At 42.7% G+C, this 19,705-nt stretch overlaps 1 protein-coding gene across 3 annotated transcripts in view; it reads left to right on the forward strand.

The window, feature by feature from the left end:
- The first annotated feature begins 3,765 nt into the window (after positions 1–3,765).
- The window catches only part of LOC119176447 (putative ATP-dependent RNA helicase DHX35), a 32,876-nt gene continuing 16,936 nt past the window's right edge, over positions 3,766–19,705 (forward strand). The window contains exons 1-8 of one of the 3 annotated variants that reach the window (XM_075877696.1): positions 3,766–3,981; positions 4,047–4,183; positions 4,238–4,330; positions 4,413–4,490; positions 4,570–4,674; positions 4,763–5,007; positions 8,608–8,808; positions 17,926–18,013. In XM_075877696.1, coding sequence (XP_075733811.1) covers positions 3,951–3,981; positions 4,047–4,183; positions 4,238–4,330; positions 4,413–4,490; positions 4,570–4,674; positions 4,763–5,007; positions 8,608–8,808; positions 17,926–18,013 — 978 coding nt within the window. In that variant the 5' untranslated portion in view covers positions 3,766–3,950. The remainder of the gene's footprint in view (positions 3,982–4,046; positions 4,184–4,237; positions 4,331–4,412; positions 4,491–4,569; positions 4,675–4,762; positions 5,008–8,607; positions 8,809–17,925; positions 18,014–19,705) is intronic. The other 2 variants (XM_037427724.2, XM_037427726.2) reach the window with 2 other exon arrangements.

Raw genomic sequence — 19,705 nt, forward strand, 5'->3', positions numbered from 1 at the left:
CCGAAAAGAAGACACAAACCCAATAGTTGGCGGGATGAGGAAGTTAAGAGAGCCATAGCAAAACGTCAGGAAGCCTCCAGGGAACACAGACAGGCTAAGCAGCGGGGTGAACCGACAGATGATGTTGAAAGAAAAATGGGAAATCTTTCTAAGCTGTAGAAGGAATGCATCCCTTCTGATAAATGAAAAAAATTAGAAGAAAGGAAGCTCAGTGGCTAGCAGAAGTACATAAAAAAGATAGAAAGGCAGCTGCGAAATTTCGGAATCATCTAAACTCCCTAAGGTTCCAATGGCGGCCTGTCCGGATCCAGAGATTCTTAGCACCCTGGAACCTGAACTTGGCAATGTTTAATGCTGGAACCTGATCTAGTGAGGTAAGTCTAGCTGTACTATTTGAGGAGCTAGAGGGTGTTAAATGGGATATAATAGGGCTCAGTGACGTTAGGAGGACAGATGAGGCCTATACGGTGCTACAGAATGGGCACGTTCTTTGCTATCGGGGCTTGGCTGACAGAAGAGAACTGGGAGTGGGGTTCCTAATTCACAGAAACATAGCTGGCAACATAGAGAAATATAGCATTAATGAAATGGTGGTAGGTATCGTGATTAAACTGAATAAGAGATACAAGATGAAGGTGGTACAGGCTTATGCGCCTACATCCAGCCATAATGACGCTTCAGTTGAAAGCTTCTATGAAGACGTAGAATTGGCAATGAGTAAGGTAAAAACACAGTATACAATACTGATGGGAGACTTCAATGCAAAGGTAGGGAAGAAGCAGGCTGGAGACCAGGCAGTAGGAGATTATGGCATCGGTACTAGAAACGCCAGAGGAGAGCTACTAGTAGAATTCACAGAACGCAGTAATTTATGGATTTCAAATACCTTCTACCGAAAGTGAGGAAACCGCAAGTGGACATGGAGGAGCCCTAATGGCGAAAATAAGAACGAAATAGACTTTATAATGAGTGCACACCCAGGCATCGTGATTCAACCACGAGATTGAAAAAAACTAGAATAATAAGAATGGGGTGGAGCACATTTGGCAAGCACTCTCAAATTATGACAGGTAGATTGCCACTATCCCCCTAGAGAAAGGTATATTACAGCTGTATCTTGCCGGTACTTAGCTACGGAGCAGAAACCTGGAGACTCGCAAAGAGGGTTCAGCTTGATTGAGGACGACGCAGCGAGCAATGGAAAGAAAAATGGTAGGTGTAAACTTAAGAGACAAGAAGAGAGCAGAGTGGATTAGGGAACATACGGGGGTTAAGGATATCATATTTGAAATCAAGAAGAAGAAATGGACATGGGCCGGGCATGTAGCGCGTAGACAGGATAACTGCTGGTCATTAAAGGTAACTAACTGGATTCCCAGAGAAGGCAAGCGGGTTAGGGGGAAACAGAAGATTAGGTGGGCAGATGAGATTAAGAAGTTTGCGGGTATAAATTGGCAGCAGCAAGCACAGCACCGGGTTAACTGGCGGAACATGGGAGAGGCCTTTGTCCTGCAGTGGACGTAGTCAGGCTGATGATGATGATGATGAAACTCCCTAAGAAATGAGACGAGCCTAGAGCAGATGTTTATAACTACAGCTCAAGGTGCTAGGCTAGAAGGGGACGAAGCTATTGAATATATAAGAACAAGGGTGACAGAAAAATTTCAACAAAGAAGTGCTTTATGCACCACAATAGACAAGGATGAATCAAGTGGCGCAATGACTCCATTTTCACAACGAGAGTGGGAAAGGGCTAAGAAGAGGGTTCCTAGTAGTACATCAACAGGCCCAGATGGCATTTCATTTACGCTGATGAAGACATTAGGTCCGAAGTCTAAGCAGGCTTTGAGAGAGGCAGTGAGCAAGATAATTATCGATGGTGAAGTCCCCGATGAATGGAAACTTAGCAGGATGAGCATGATCTATAAAGGAAAGGGGACAAAGCTGACATAAACAACTACCGTCCTATAACAGTGACATCAGTGGTCTACAGACTGGCGATGCAGATTATAAAGGAAAGACTGCAGGCATGGATAGAGGATGAGGTGGTGCTGGGGGAACTGCAGAATTGGTTTCGGAAGCACAGGAGGTTGGAAGACAATCTGTTCTCACTGACGCAGTGCATAGAAATAGCAGAAAAGGAACACAGACCCCCGTGGCTAGCATTTTTGGATATCAAGGGAGCGTACGATAACGTGGTTCAAGAGGACTTGTGGGGAACACTGGACACACTATAGGTGTGGAAGATGGAGTCACTAATCTTTTAAAGGATATCTATAAAGGTAACAAGGCAGTTATGAAGTGGGAAAAACAGGTATTCAAGCCTACAAAAGTAAAACGGGGGCTTAGGCAGGGGTGTCCTCTGTCACCCTTGTTATTCATGATGTACCTGCAAGGATTAGAGGCCAAATCAGAGGGAAACGAAATGGGCTTCAACCTCTCTTTCGTCAAACAAGGAAAACTCATTCAGCAACCAGTACTAACATTGATGTACAGAGATGATATAGTGCTAATGGCCGACAACAAGGAAGATTTGGAGAGATTGATGGACATCTGCGGTAATGAGGGACATAAGTTGGATTTCAGATTCAGTAAGAAAAAATCAGCAGTGATGATTTTTAATGATAATGAAGGTCACGCTAGAATACAGGAGGTCACGCTAGACATAACAGATAAATACAAATATCTGGGCGTATGGATAAGCAATGGGGCCGAGTATCTAAGGGAACACGAAATATACGTGACGACTAAAGGTAACAGGAATGCAGCGGTGATGAAAAACAGGGCACTGTGGAATTACAATAGGTATGAGGTTGTGAGAGGAATATGGAAAGGGGTCATGGTTCCTGGTCTTACGTTCGGCAATGCGGTCTTGTGCATGATATCAGGAGTTCAAGCAAGATTAGAAATTAAGCAACGTGGAATAGGTAGGCTTGCTTTAGGAGCTCACGGGAATACACCAAATCAGGGAGTACAAGGTGATATGGGATGGACATCATTTGAGGGCAGGGAAGCTAGCTGCAAGATAAAATTTGAGAAGCGATTGAGAGAAATGGGGGAAGAGCGTTGGGCTAGGAAGGTTTTCAGCTACTTGTACATAAAGAATGTCGATACAAAATGGTGGACGCGAACCAGAAAATTGACTGGTAAATACTTAGAAAACAGCGGGGGGCCAAACCAAAAAGATTTATCGGTTAAAAAGAAGGTGAAGGAAGCTGAGACCGATATGTGGAGAATAGGCATGATTAAGAAGTCCGCACTATAGATCTATCAAACTTTTAAGCAGGAAATTGCCGAAGAAAGGATCTATGATAACACCCGGTGTAGTTCTCTACTGTTTGAGGCCAGGACGGGAGTATTGCGAACCAAGAGATATCGGGCCAAATATGAAGGGGTAGACACGGTAGGGAGTGCGTGTGGAGAGGAAGAGGAAACTGCCGAACACTTGATAATGTTCTGTAAAGGGCTTCACCTGGCGCAGTTTTTCAAAGCACTGGGGTTTAGATACAGGGAGGGAAAAATAGACTTTAAGCGGGTAGACGTAACTAGAAGAAGGTTATCTGATTGGTGGCTAAAGTCAAGGAACGAGTGAAAATTAAACCCTTCACTGCAAAGTACGAATCCTCAACCTCACTATTTAGAGAAAAAAAAAAGATAAATCTAATGGTTAGTTCACTATGTATTACGGCTAGGTGGCGTTAGCCGGCGCCCGATCTAAAGGGTACAGCCACATCCATCCATCCATTCATTCGGTAGGTGTTCTGTGATGATGATGCGTAGCGCACCTTTTTGTTTACGTTCTGCAGCGTGTTTGGTAGCGTGCGAACGGTGCAGTCACAGAACACCTACATACTACCATTGCGAACTTGTGATCACGACGTTCTGTATTTGCTTATGTGGCGTCGTCGTGTGTCACAGAAACGAAGCGTGGAAGCGTACATGGCCGAATAATGTTTCGAAAGCCCGTGTTTCAGAAACCAGGTGAATATCGATACATACGTTTGCGATCCTCCGTTTTGTTGGCATGGCTGTTGCCGTCTTTCCAGGGGGTGAAAAAGAATTCCTGAACGAAGAATGGATCATCGAAGACAGAAGCAGTACCGCAGAATACACCAACTATGTGTATAATCCAAACGTGTCCCTCTCTATCACCCAGCAGAGGGAAAGACTTCCAGTGTTTAAGGTGAGCCTCTGCTTGTTTCTTGCTTTTTATTGACACACTGAAGCTGTTTTGCAGAATCGCATAGATATCCTGTACCTTCTGGAGAAGCACAGAGTGTTGATCGTTACTGGTGAAACTGGCAGCGGGAAAAGTACGCAAATTCCACAGGTGAGAAAAGATTTGTAGGTCGTGTGTGTGTGCTTATTTCGTTATGTGCGGGCTTGTTTCACTATAAGTAGAGATATTTCAGTACCTCATGGAGGCAGGATGGGCCCAGAAGGGCCAGATGATTGGAGTCACACAGCCCAGAAGAATGGCAGCAATAACGGTGCGCATCACCTTTTAATTGATGGAACACAGTGTCACAATGTCATGGCACCGTCCTTGCTTCATTTCGTGCTTCGCAGTTGGCAAGGAGAGTATCCGAAGAAAAAGGTTGTTTGGTGGGGCAAGAGGTCGGCTACTGTGTGCGGTTTGATGAATGTTTTGACAGGGAAGGGACAAAGATCAAAGTAAGTGGCTTTTTTTGTTAACCGTGGTCATTTCGTAGAACGTATATGCACTGATTAAATGTGTCGCCACTTAAATGATTTTGCATAGGAATTTTCTTTATTTCAGTTTATGACAGAAGGAATTCTCGTCAACGAAATCATGGCCAACCCACTGTTGCCCGTATATTCTGTTCTCATGCTCGACGAAGCCCACGAAAGGACCCTCTTGACTGACACATCGTTGGGGCTTATGAAAAAGATACTGCTTAAGAGACCGGACCTTCGTCTCATCATATCATCTGCAACACTAGAGGCAGAAGTTCTCAAACAATTCTTCCACAGTGACATTGAAAGGTGTGCAAAGACGTACCATTATGGTATCAAGCGCTATACATAGTGTTCATGTGATGTCACTTCCGCCGTTGTCGCCCTCTCCCGCCATGCCTGGGTACCTCGCAGTTCGCGTGCTGCAGTGCGGCTTGTTGAGGGCTCGTCATCTGTTGTTGAGTACGATGTTGAAAGGAAAGAATTGTTGTTTTTGTTGTCGTACTTTAACGAGCTCATCGGATCAGGAAGGACTCGCTTTTTTACTCGATACAAGACCAGAAAATCAAGATGTGCGACACGTATACCAGCCACCGCGTACACCAGCTGCCTTCCATGACCTACAAGGGCCCATTATTTCGCTTTCACTACAAGCACTACAAATTGCATGGTCCATGAACAAGTGGAAGCCGAAGGTCTCTCGAGCCACAATTTTAAAAGTGGATGAGCGAAGCACAGCAGCTTTCATCGAAAACGAGTTATGCAGAGCTAGGCAAGTTTACAAAAGATATAATATTAATATATTGCTGCGGCCCACGCCACCAAAGTAGCAGCGTCCCCCCCCCCCCCCCCAAGTGTTTTGAACAGTGCTGATGTTGAGCCTCTTTGATTGAAGTTTGTAGAAACAGCCGAGGAAAATATAATGCGAAGCAGATAAGAGACTTCGGGGGGTGCGTGCCGCGGTAATGTCGTTCATCGCTTTTTTTTTTCGCGTACGTTTTGACACTTTTTTCATCTTGTATTTTACTCTTTTTGTACGCTAATGTACAGTGGAGTCCCTGAAAATGATGGAGACCATTTTAGATAATTAATTGACCAATTTTTCGAAATCCTGACCCCCCCCAACTCAAACCAATCGGCTATATTTCAAAGTGAACTAATATTGTTTCGCAACCATTTTCATAGTTTGTTTCAATGCAATATTTCACAGTTTGTTTCAATGCAATGTAGATTTAGATGGGTTGAGCAATCCCTTCCTTAATGCTAAGGCACAAACTTAAGGATGCTCCTACGAAAGTGAAATTTTTAGCTTACCAATCCTTGATTCTCCCTAAATTAGAATATTCATGCGTTGCCTGGGATCCTTATACTAAAACTAACATTGATGCATTAGAAAAAATTCAGCGGAGGGCAGTTCGTTTCATTTATTTATCTTTACAAGCCTGATAGTTCTGTAACTAGTGTAATGCTTTCAAATGGTATCACATCTTTGCAGTCGAGATGCAGATTCTTACGTCTCAAATTTTTGTACCAACTTTCTAACCGCAAATTTGCTCTGAACCCTGACCCCTACCTCACACCACTAAGAACACGCCAGACTCGGCATTCACACGCACTTTCTTTAACACCATATTTTGCTCGTACTAACTTGTTCAAATTTTCCTTCTTTCCTCGTACCATTGAAGAGTGGAACGATTTGCCTGCAAGCAGTTTACACTCTCCCGATCTTATTTACGCTGAAATTTGAAGTTGTTTTTCTAACTATTCCAACTATTTCCTCTTTTCCCTCCCCACTCTTTCCTTTTGTTGCTTTTGTATAAATATGTCTCGCTTTCCACTTTTTACTCTCTTTATTGTTGATGTTGTTTTGAAATGTGTATGACAACTGTATTATCTTGCCCTTCCTGCTTTGGCCTCTGGCCAGCAGTATTTGTAAATAAAATTTAAAAAATACCCGAATTTCCGCGATCGCCATCACTATTTTAACCGCCTCCCTGACACGCTGATTGTGCACGCAGTGGTCACGGACATTTTGTATGTACAGCATCTTAATAAGCTATCTCTGTTTGCAGGTAACTCCTTGGCTATAGCACTTGCCCGTAATGAAGTTACACCTGAAGACGCAAATATCGCCAAGTTTCTTCAAGTAGTCTTTTTTTTTTATCTGCACCAGCTAAACACGCCGGTGCTTTTCGGAAAATAGGAATGTGCGTTCTCAATTTTAGGTAATAACTTTCGACGAAGAAACACCCCGAAGCTCTGCTCCCTTTTCGGGGACTACTAAATCAACTTGCCTCACTAGCAGCCCTCAAACTTGCATTGTGAGGCAAAACTAAGCAGGCGCAAGCACGAGGAAACAACACGGCAGCGGTAGGCGACGGAGTCGGTTGGTACCCGGGCATGTCGGTGGTGCATTTCGGAATTGACGAAGGGGCGCTGCGTGACGCACGTGCACACTATGTATATTGTAGCCAGTCTTGTGAGCTCACAGTCACAGTGAGAACAAATGTTTCTGGGTATAACCATTGCTGAGAAAAGCAGAACATGAGTTTTGTGATAGAAAACAAATAGGTGGAAAAAAAGAAAATAATGCTGTATACATGACGCGGCAATTAAAACTCGATCCAACAAAACGTCTTGTTAGAGAGTCTTAGATATAATGACAAACTTTCCGTTCTCCGTCAGGTATGCAGAGTGTTAAACGATGTCATCAACCTGAATTAACAAACTAACTTGACACCAAACTTGATTTAACAAAGCTTTTCTAAAATAATTGAGTGACAAAATGGTGATTTCTCTCTAATTATTATGCAAAATAGTTTTTTTTTAGCGGACATTGTAATGCTATCGCAGCAAAATATCTGGTCGCCTTAGTCACAGCTATGGTTTTATTTTGATGGACCTGGACGCTACACCTATGCACAAAACAACAAACTCAACAGTAGGTGTAGAGGTCTTGCGCACCATATGTTGCTAGGGCCACTGTTAGTGTACTGCCCCTGTAAATGTTCTCACAAGAGTACTACATTGGTTGCGCTCGTCATTTCATGGTTTATGTGACTCATATTGGCACTAATCGTCTCCTCGTAATTTTTTGCTTGGCCATCTGATGCAATCACTAAATTCGTTCTTCCTTCATTGCATATCGGCAGCCTGTAATAGCTTGGCATGACCGTCTACTTGGCCTCCATCGCCTGCACATAGGATGCCACCTGGCCGCCTTAGTGGACTTCTAGTACGTACAGGCGTAAATTAGCAGCAAATACAGTGCCTCTGTAGCTTTTGAGTGTCACCATGTTAAAATTTTAGATTTAGATGGGTTGAGCAATCCCTTCCTTAATTTTACGAAATACCTGATTAGAGAGCTGTTGTAGCTTCATTCAATCAAGCTTCAACTGTATTTTATCCTCAGCACAAGCTACCTTGTACTGTGTAGCTTGATTCAGCACAAGGCAAGTTAGTAAAATTTGGTATATTAATATGTAGAGCTAAAAAAGAAGATGAACAGAGTGTTTAAAACACGTGTTCTCATGTGTCTCTATTCTCATTCAATGATTTTTTCTGTGGTCGAGCTTAATTTAGCTTAGACGCAGTAGTGGCAGATTATTGTGAATGGAGAATCACTTTTGGGGTTGAATATGACAATTTGTTGCAAACAGCATAATTGCATAAAAATATGCAGCATTATTACTTGAAAAAAAAAAAAGAAGTAAAGAATCATGCGAGAGGGAACATGCTGAACACTTTAACATATTGAAATGTATTACTAGTGGTATTCCACAGACACCTAGCACTGTATGAACGGATTAATATATTGTGGTGCTGATATTGTGCTTCATTTTCAAAATCAAGCTCTTTGAGGGTAAGCATTATAAAATGTGCTAACAGAATGCTACAAAATTTTTGCAGCAAGAATATTTCTGCAGAAATCCTGAGCATCCAAGGAAGAGCATATCCTGTTGAAGTCTACTATTTATCTCATCCAGTTCCAAACTATGTGAAAGCAGCTGTTGAAACTGTTGTGAAAATTCACGAGACCCAACGAATGGGCCATGTGCTGGTGTTCCTAACCGGTCAGGATGAAGTTGAAGAGGCCGTTAATCTTCTGAAGTAAGTATTACTCCTTCTTGTGGATGCCTTTGAAATGAAATAGTTGCCTCCTTTGCTAGCCTGGATTTTTCGTTACTGTACTACTAAAATGTAGTAATCCAGACAAAACAGAAGTTGAGGAGTAGATGGGCTCTTGAAGTAACGAAAAATTGAACGTGGAATGTGGCTGAAGCCAACATTGCATCAAGTGGACTTGTCTTCAATACGCTCTCATGCTATGGTTTGTTTTGTTGGCTTTAATAAGTCTTATTAAAAGGGCATAACTTTCTATAATATCTTTTGTGAAACGCTTTGGGTGTAGATAAACAGTTTGAAATGGCCCTAAACATGTTCTAAATCAAGGTTGCCACTGACTTTAGTGAAAAATTCGCTATAATATAAGCAAAATGTCACCAGAAGTCATTTCTTTTTCAGATTTCATCAAAAAAAGTTGCCACTCTACATATGTGTGGCGTGCCTAGTAATAAGTATTCGTAATTATATATAGCACCGTTCACTACGGTATCATCTGTAAATCCTTAATCATAGTGACGTTTAGCTATGCCAGTCACTTCACCTGCTTCATAATGCAACACTGAGAAAGGGCATGCGGGCACTAGCAGCGTCCCTGAATGCCTCATAACAAAAGTTTGTGATGGCTACAACAAGACAGGGACACTGCGCATGGCCCATTTAGAGAATTTCACTGCAGTGGAATCATGCGTTCGATAATTGAACTTGATTACTAATCAATCGAGATAAATTCGAAAGTACTGCGTAACTGTCGCAATGCCAGCACCATGCTTTTTGTGTAGTCTTGCTTACGCTATAAATTTGCCTCACTGCACTTTCAGAAGGCTGTCCAAAACAGCCCGACTTTTTGGGCCACCCAAAAAGTATGTTGATAACAAATTTAAAGTCTACACACCAAATTTAGGGGTACAACAGCAGTGACAAGCTATTCAGGACAGTTGGAGCTGTGGTCAAAACATGTGCCATTGCCGAGTCACTTCAGGAGTGTCTTTCAAGAAATTGAAAGCATTGAAAAAATGTAGTATAACACCACCACTACGCGAAGCAGTGCACTGATGTAAATGTTGCTGGAAGTTTGCTGATGGACGCACCGGTGCCTCCAGGATCTAGGTGAATGAAGAGATGAGAAACAGGACAGACGTACTAAATTGTGCTTTCTACACGAGAGTCTAAAACTACGAAAAATAGAAAAAATGTTGTTGCCCATCCTTTTGAAGACACTAACAACCGTACTCAGAAACGCTTCTTGAAAGTGACTTGAAACGGCCTTTAATGCAGCGCGTTTGAAATGCGTCTGTGCGTTTGTGCTGCCTTGGCACCTCCTAAAGACAGCATGTTCGAAATGCTTTCATGCTGCAATGAAGTCGATGGCAAGTCAATTTCGAGTCAAGCAGCGTTTCTGAATACGGGGGTAAGTATACAATGCACAACTCAGCCGACACCCGAACCGAAAATTGGCCTAAAGTAGCCACCAGTGGAAACCCTGTTCTAAATGGTGCTGTTGTAAGTCGACTCGACTCTACATTGAAGTTAATGTGAATAGGTTTACACATTGGATAACTTCACCTAACTTTATATGTCCCACTACCCGACTGTATTGCCATTCTTGATTGTTTGGATCACACCCTAAATTATTGTCCTGGTATAAAAGTGTGGTTCTAGGGTCACTTTATACTAGACAATGTTATGTAATGACTGTTTTTGATGCAAGTGTACTAGCCTGTGATAGCTTGGGATGTTATTCAGTGGTGCAAACACCAAGTGACTCACTGGTTTCTCTTCCAAGCTCTTCCAGTTTTCTAAATAATCAGAAAAAGTCTTTAAAAATAAAATGGCATGAAATTGATGGTTTTTATTTTATATTGAATACACAATATCACATCATAAGTTTACTTTTGATCCATGTAGCTGTTGGGATAATTATTAAAAATTAATTGAAAGCATTTCCGGTGGAGGCGGAAATGTTGTAGGCCCGTGTGCTCAGATTTGGGTGCACGTTAAAGAACCCCAGGTGGTCGAAATTTCCGGAGCCCTCCACTACGGCGTCTCTCATAATCATATGGTGGTTTTGGGACGTTAAACCCCACAAATCAATCAATCAATCAAAAATAATTGAATGAGTTATTGAAAAAGCAGGTTGTTTTCATGTGAGGAGCTGTGATCGTTGTCCTTGCTGGAGCAGATCTCAACCACAAGCTTCTTTCAATGTGGCCTCCAAGATCTGCTTCAGCATTGCAATAAAACACTGTTAACCCAAGGAAGGAATGATATGCCAATGTGAGAAGGCCATTGCCAGACGCTTTCGGTCTAGTATTAGGGTCACCTTCAGTTTTTTTTTTTCCCAGGTAGCTGCATGTCTGGGTAACCCTATGAAGAACTGCATTTATATTTTACGCTCGCATGGCATTTAAAAAGATTGTATAGTTGAACGTTAGTGCAGAAGAGTTCTTCTCTGCTTGTTTTGAGGTGTGAGGTGGGTCATTATTTGCCAAAGTACTGGTGATTGTTTTGTTTGGTGGGGAGAACAGCACAAAAAATATATTTTAAGTTTTGTACTCATGTACTGTATACAAGGAGTATGTCTGATATGCTGCCTAGTCATGATTTTGGGACATATACCTTATTATAGGTACACTGAAAGGGTTATTTGAAGTTTGGTCAGCATTTAGGGAAGAGCATCATCAAACCATTTACCCCACAAATTTAGTGACATGCCGTCTACTAAGGCTGTACGGACAATTATATCTATCTTCCGTCTCACCCTTGCCATGCCTCAACTGATGAGACACGCTGGCATCACTGGCGATGGCAGAGCTCTCATGAGCACACTCGACAATTTGAGCTTCGCCCAGTTTAGATCTCGGAGATTGCACTCCGGCAGGTTGTGCAGTGTCAGCGATTGTCACCTATTGTGCCCAGCAGCCCGCACACTGTCTAAAAACAGAAACAAAGATCGCAGAGTGGTTGATTCCTGCTCCAACAGGTGCCACCATCCTACCAGCTGATTTTACGTGCACTCCACGCCCATATCGGATGAGCAGCCTGGGTGACATCTCATTTACAGCAAATGTCGTACTGTAAATGGGTTGTGGAAAACGAGCTTGGCTGAGCTTCAGTGGCCTGCAACGATTCACAGCTTTAAAGCATTGTAATAAATTACACAGTTTATGCAGAGAGCTTAAATCTGTCTGTATGTGACCCTTAGGACTTGGTCTGCCGGCCTAATGTGTTCGTACAAAATAGTCAAAAATGTTTCAGGGTCTATTTAAAGTGAACAGCTTCTGTTTTGGAGCAGCTTAGAAAAATCACATAATCTGGTTCTGCCAACAATTTTACTTTTTTAAAAATTGCCTGTGGCACACAGTGCAGTTCTTTCTACATGATCAAGTAACTGCCAAAGGTAATTTTTTAATCATTTGGGATTTGAAAAAACAAACAAAAATAAAAGGAGGAAAATTACGGGTAGTTTTATATGTCAACTGTTACCAACCACGCAACTGCGTACCAGTTACTGCTAAAAAGTGTATTAATTGTAGCGTTGCTTTTTGTCATGTACCTTGTTTTTCTATGCTCATAATTCAATTTCTGTAGTTAGTATACAAGTGCTTCCCCTTGTTGAGCCTAAATTGCTCGTTGTCAAATTCAGTAAAGGAAAAAAAAATATTTATAGTGTGTTTGCTAATGATTCTACTTAAGGCTGCAATAACATCTCGGCAATAAAAAAATTCACTTTCTAAAAAGCTTGCACAGTTATACTTTGTACCATTTAACCATTTCAGATAAGCTTTAGTTTGTATGCAATAATTGTGCATAATGAAGTATTTGTATTTATTTTTATCACATTGCTTAGTGGGTGAACTTTTGTAAAACCACTTGAGATTGGTAGCTCATAAAGCAGTCTAGCCTGTACATAGTGAGTATGGATGATTATATCTGTTGTATTTTAGTAAATTGATAATAACTCCTGCTGATACCTGCACAAAACAGAAATATGCTATAATAAATACTTGATAAACATATAACCAACTACATTGCGGCCCTTTTATTTCAATTTTGACTTTTTTGTCCCCATTATGTGCCATGTCCACATATACGCTGTGTTCACATATGCGTACGCAACTTGTTTTTGTCAGAGTTCTCCCAGCTTGTGGCTAAAAAAGAGCAAAAAGTAAAACACATTGCAGAATAACGGAAAGGTGGGCTAGTTTATTAGGGTTCATGGGGTTGTTCTGTCTTTTCTCGTTCTTGTATTCGTCCTAATGCTGCCCCATACAAATCACAATGAGCAAAACACATTGCGCATTGGATGAACTGAGCTGCCTGCATAGTCCCTGTGTCTTTATTGAACTTCAGAGCACTTCATACAACTGCTGCCGACTGCTATGGTGAAGGCACTGCAATGTTCAATGGATCATTTGATGTGTGTTCGAGAAGCCGCATGAAAAGTATAAATATTGTTTACTCAAAATAATACAATCAAAAATAAATTGCACATTCATTTTCAGACTAAGATTCGATCCTTTTTCTGCACAAATGATCTATATGTAGTCGAGAGGGGCAAAGCGCCCGTGCAACCGGAAGTGAATCAGACAGCGTCTGCAGACGTAGTATGTAGTTTTATTCCAGTCTCGGAAATATATAGGAATGTGGCAGGAGGAACAGAAGAAAGAGTGCATGACGCATGGGCAGCTGCCGCATGCCACTCAAATGACCTAACAGTGACAGCATTCCCTTCCTTTTAATAACCGTAGCGCTCTACCAGTTTCTTTGTACGAGCAGTTTCCGCTGCTGTGGTGAGACTTCTGCGCCTTCGGATGTTGTAGTGGACTTTGGCGCCCTCTACTCTGTGGGCCTTGAGTCTTGTGGTTCAGCGGATGAAGTCTCGGACGTGTCGGTAGAACATTTGTGTACATGGTCGATGTGCCTGCGAATCATACCATCTTCCGTCTGAACTGCCACCAGCCGAGCACCCGTAGTAGACTTGACTTTTCCAGGTGTCCACTTGTCTCCGACTCCGTATTTCCGGACGTAGACTGTATCGCCTGGGGTGAAACTCCAGGTAGTGTCATCAGTGTATTTCGGCAGATGGGCTGTCCGGTTCCTGGGTGAAAAACACATGCCTAGTCTGTCCTAACCTTGTATCCCAAAAGCGATTCTGATGGAGACAATCGAGAAGCCCATGGCACATCACTGTACTTGCACAAAATTTTAGCCAGGGCAATCCCGCGATCCACTGCAGTCATTTTGTTTAAACCGTCCTTTATCGTTCTAACAGCGCGCTCTGCCAATCCACGGCTCTGGGGATGATAAGAGGGCGTGCGAATGTGAGTGATACCGTTTCGTATCATAAAACGGGCAAAGTTTGACGAGGTAAACGACATGCCATTATTTGAGACAACAGTATGGGGCAGTCCGAACTTGCTAAACAAGGTTCTTAGAGCATCCACAGTGTTCTTAGAAGTGACTTAGTGCATCGATATTGCCTCTATCCATTTGCTGTGAGAGTCCACAACAATTAGAATCATGGCATGGCATGGCATGGCACGGTCGCGCGAAGTCTATATGCAGTCGAGACCATTTCTCGTTCGTACTGGGCCAGCTAAGAGGCTCTCGTGTCGGTGGCATGGGTAACGCTTGTACACAGCTGTGACATTCACTCCCGACACGCTGAATGGCTTGGTGAAGACCTGGCCAACATAAACTCGACCTCGCGAAGGTCTTCATGGTTGAAACTGCTTGGTGGGCCTCATGTAATAACTATAACAATCTCTCATGAGCACTTTTGGGGATTACTACTCGATGGCCCCAGAACAGTAAACCACCTTCCATATACAATTCATGTCGCTGTTTGTACTATTCGGAGAGTGCTAAGCTTCCTACAGGGCGTGGCGACGGCCAACATTCAATAACATACTGGCAGACCCTAGATAGGATCTTGTCCTCTGCTGTCAGTGCTTTCAACTCCTGGCGTGACTCCGTGGGATGATCCCATTGGTCAATAGAAAGTACCATGTCCTCGGATTCATCCACGGTTGGTTCCGAGCCTGCAAACATTGTGGCAAACGGCTCAGTGCATCGGAGTTCAGCATCAGTTTACCGGGTTTAAACAGCAGTTTATACGTGTAAGCTCCCAGCAACAGAGCCCATCTTTGAATTCTGGCAGCAGCCATAGCAGGGGTCTGGCGATCTGCCTCTAAAAGGCCTAGCAACAGGTGATCATTCGTGACGAGCATGAATTCACGCCCTATGAGATAATCCCATAACCGAGTTACGCCGTGCACCAGTGCTAGGGCCTCACGTTCAATCTGGGAGTACTTATTTTCTGCTACGCTCAATGTCCGAGTTCTAAATCCAATCGGCCTGTTCTCGCCATTCATGCGATGGAAAAGCACCGCTCCGACGCCATGCAGGGAAGCGTCACATTCCAAGAGTAGCTCCTTTTTAGGATCAAAAATGGGTTAAGACCGGTGCAGCGCACAGAACGTTCCTGGCCTCTTCGAAAGCCCGTTCTTCTTTCTTGCCCCAAACCCATTTCGCTCCTTTTTCTAGAATCCGATAAAACAGCGCAACAAACGTAGACAGATTCGGCAAGAACTTGTAAAATGTGATTATACCAAGAATTGACCGCAATTATATGACGTTGAGTTGGGCCGGAGCTAGCCTTATCGCATGAATGTTTTTTTTTTCGAGTGAATGTAATCCCTTTGCATTAATACGGTGACCAAGATAGGTTACTGATGCCTCCGAAAATTTACATTTGTCGGCACGAAGTTTGATACTACGCTCCTTGAAATGATGAAGCTCCGCCTTAACGTTAGCATTTGGGTCCCCTGCAGTGTCTGCTATGAGCACATCATCAAGATACACTTGGGGACCTGGCAAACCCTTTAGGACCTTCTTGATTTTGCGTTGAAATAGGGCGGATGCCGAGGCTATGCCGAGAGGTGAGCGGTTGTAGCAAAATAGTCCCTTGTGTTTGTTTTGACCACCAGCTTTTTCGAGTCTTCGTCAAGCGGGATTTGATTGTAAACTCGTAGGTCTAGGATGCTGAACTTCTCTTCCCCGCAGAGAATGCTGAATATGTCATCAATGATAAGCGATATGTATTGTTCTACTTTGCACACACGTTTCAAGGTGACTTTAAAGTCCCCGTAAATCCGCACTGTTTCGTCTTTTTTCAACACGGGTACTATGGGTGTAGCTCATTCAGAATGAGGCACGGCCGAAATTATGCCCTCTGCGACTAGTCTGTCTAGTTCTTGAGACACTTTGTCGGGAAGTGCAGATGGAACCTTCCTTGCCTCGTAAAACTTCTGGTTGGCTCCGTCTTGCATGTGTAGTCGCGTAGGTGGGCCTTTCAGCAGTCCGGTTCTGTCAGTGAACAGCTCAGCATAGTGCTCCAGTAGTTATGTGGATGGCGAGGTAAATGGGCTCTCTTCTTTCACATGTAACACAGGGACGCCTTCTTCCCGAAATTTCTGCAAAAGATCCCGCTTGCAAAGGCTGGGGCTGTCACAATTCAGAACAGTTAGACTATAGTATATTATAGAAAATTGGAAAAAAACATTTATCTTGAACACTCCAAGCACTGGCAGCTTGCCAAGATAACATGACAGTTTTATCTGGGCTTCTTGTAGCCGGTACATTTCATAAACTGCCCTGGGAATTACACAGACTGGCGATGCTGTGTAAATGTCCATGGCTAAACTGATGCCACCCCAATTAAAACATTTCCTGATAGGCAGAACCAGAGCTGGAGCGGTAGTCAACGACCAAATCTGCGATGCACTGCTGTCGCTATCTTCAGTGCCGTCCTTCACATGCGCTGTTACTGCTAGTGCTCTATTGGTAGTGGTTTTGAAAGAGTACATTTTGGCTAAGTGACCCCGCTGCCTACACTTGCCACAACATTTGCACAACTGCCACATTTGCAGAGTGCTTGCGATGGTAATGGTTTTTTTTTCTTTGAGCCTAGTTCGTTTCGCTGTGATAGTTGCAGCACATTTGCCTGCTCTTTATCACCTGAAATGCCTTGAGAATTCAACTCTGCAGTTTCCGTGGCAAAAGCGAGGGCCTCAGCGTCAGCCAAAGACAAGCATTTCTTCGCCAGAAGTTGTTTCTGCAAGCTCTTGGACCTTACGCCACACACTATCCGGTCCCGTATCATGTTGTCCAACATTGATGCGAATTGGCAGTTTCTCGCCATTTGTCGTATGGCCACAATGAATGCGTGCGTAGGCTCTCGCTCTTGCTGACAGCGATGATAGAACTTGAACCGCTCGGTAATTTTATTCAGCTGTGGGTTATAATAGCTGTTCAAGGTAGACGCAACATCGTTGTAGGTCAAAGAACTTGGTGTTATGGGTGCCACTTTCCCACATAAGACTTCAACTGTTGAAGTTCCGAGCACGGCAACAAACAAGGCTCTTTTCTTTGCATCTTTAATGATACTCTTAGGTTCAAAGTATGCTTCGATTTTTACAAGATACGGTTGCCACTTATCTGTTGTATTATCGAAGTCTGGTGGCATGTGGGCCATGGCTGACGTGGGTTCCGAGTTGTTGTTCGATCTGGCCTGATCCTTCTCTGGTTTCAATCCCGTACTCGTTGCCACTGAAGCCAAAAGAAGCAAAGCGCCCGTGCAACCGGAAGTGAATCAGACAGCGTCTCCAGACATAGTTCATAGTTTTATTCCCGTCTTGGAAATATATAGGAATGTGGGAGGGGGAACAGAAGAAGGAGTACATGATGCATGGGCGGCTGCCGCATGCCACTCAAATGAAGTAACAGTGATAGCAACTGACAACAGTAAAAGTAGATCTTTAATGACATCCAAGCTATAATTAATAATTTAAACTTGTGCAAGGCAAGATATTCTATTTTTTTCTTTCAATAAATAAAATATTGAGTGCCTTGGAATGACAAGTGAATTTGACTCATTTTCAGACAGTCCGTCACTATTTGCACCTGACGGGTTGTGCAAGGCTCAACATTTAAATACATTTTGAAAGCGCCACTTTACTTTATGCTTAAGCTTTTGGATGTGTGCTTACTCTGAAATTGTTTAATCGAAATGTTGCTCTTACTTTTGCTGGAATGTTTCAGAGAATACTCAAAAAATACAAAAAACACCCCTGGAATACCAAGCATGTACGTTTTGCCACTATATGGGTCACTACCTCAGTCAGAACAGGTAAGGAGCTCTTGACCCCACACAAAAGCTTCCAGGATTATGCAGCCCATAACAGTGCAGTGTTTTACCAGAATATTCTAACTTAGGTAGCGAGTAATAGCAATTTCTAAATGAAGACGAAGTGATAGAACAGTGTTTTCTAGTTCTCAAAGCTTCATTTTTACTCTTTATTTAACCTTCATTACCAAGAAACTAAGAATTGGCAGTGTCATTAAAATAGAATTAAATAATGGCTTTTGGTGAAGAAACTAGAATATAGTTCCCGAGCGGTGGGGGGGCACCTCTGATAAAAAGAAAAGTTTGCTCGCTTTCGTTAGTCCGCTCAAAAATGGAAAATGTCGCTCTTATTTGGAATCTTAACCAGCAAACCTTGCTCATAAACTTGAGGCTATTCAAAACGAAGCAGCCCACTTTATCACATGAAAATAGTCGCGGGTATATAGCATAACTTAAATTGTCATTAAAGTTACCTGCACTAGAAAAGCGTAGGCTTATTGCACTGCTGTCTCAATTCCACAGGCTTTATTTCTGTGATTCATTGTTTTTACATTCACAGATTAAACCAGCTCATCGCATTTTTCCAAGCCTGGATTATGCATACAAAGTACAACCAATGTTTTTCTGTACTAACTTCTTTCGTGACTCACAATTACTTCCTGTGATTTATGATTGGAATAAGCTGCCAAGTGATGTAACTGTGCATGATCACGACACATTTGCTAGCAAATTAAAGGGGATGTGGAATGTAGAAGTGTAACATTTTGTAGCTTTCATTTAGTCCAGTGCCAGTATTAGTACCTGTATTATTGCATACCTTGTTTCAGTGCTGCATTGCATTATCATGTCTTACATGCATGTTTCCTTGTTTTGCTTTTTACATTTACCTTTTTTTATCTGCATAAGTATTTTTTTTTGGAATATAACCCTCCAGTGTTGTAACTACCCCCGCCGAATATATATATATATATATATATATATATATATATATATATATATATATATATATATATATATATATATATATATATATATATATATATATATATATATATATGTTCTAACTGCCTCTTGCACCCACCACATTTTCTTATTCATGAATTTCGAAGGCTTCGTTCATATAAACGTACAGTAGAATCTCAGTGATGCGAAACCGCGACAGATACAAATTCGTGAAATTCCCCAGCCAAATTCTACTGTGTTCATTCGGCCGAAATTCGCATGTTCCAAACACTTTTCTTAATTGCGCCGGGTGATATGAACTTCAGTACTGAAACCGTCAAATGAAAGCCGAGAGCAGCGTGCTTGAAGCTTCACAACTACGCGTGCAACTAGCGCATGCACTGCCTTCTACAGTGCGTGTGGTACTCGTTGCTACAACTGCTGTGGACGAAACAATGGTCGTTCTTGACACGATCGTGTATGGCGACGGCATGACTGACAGAATTTTGAAAGTGTGCACGCGTCCAACACTCTACCAGTCAAAGAACGCTGCTTTCCGCAAACTCTGTGGACAAAACCGCGGCAGATTGAATCATAGATAGCATAATAGGACTTAGTTTTGAAGGCGTAGCCAGTGCACACTGATTGAAAACGGAACTACCGTTACCGAAACCGCCGTGCACAAAACCGCAGTCACGGCGACACGATAGGGATCTACGAGCTCTGAGGTCACGCATGTAACGCAGCAGTAGA

Source organism: Rhipicephalus microplus, chromosome X (assembly GCF_043290135.1).
Source record: "Rhipicephalus microplus isolate Deutch F79 chromosome X, USDA_Rmic, whole genome shotgun sequence".
Lineage (NCBI taxonomy): Eukaryota > Metazoa > Arthropoda > Arachnida > Ixodida > Ixodidae > Rhipicephalus > Rhipicephalus microplus.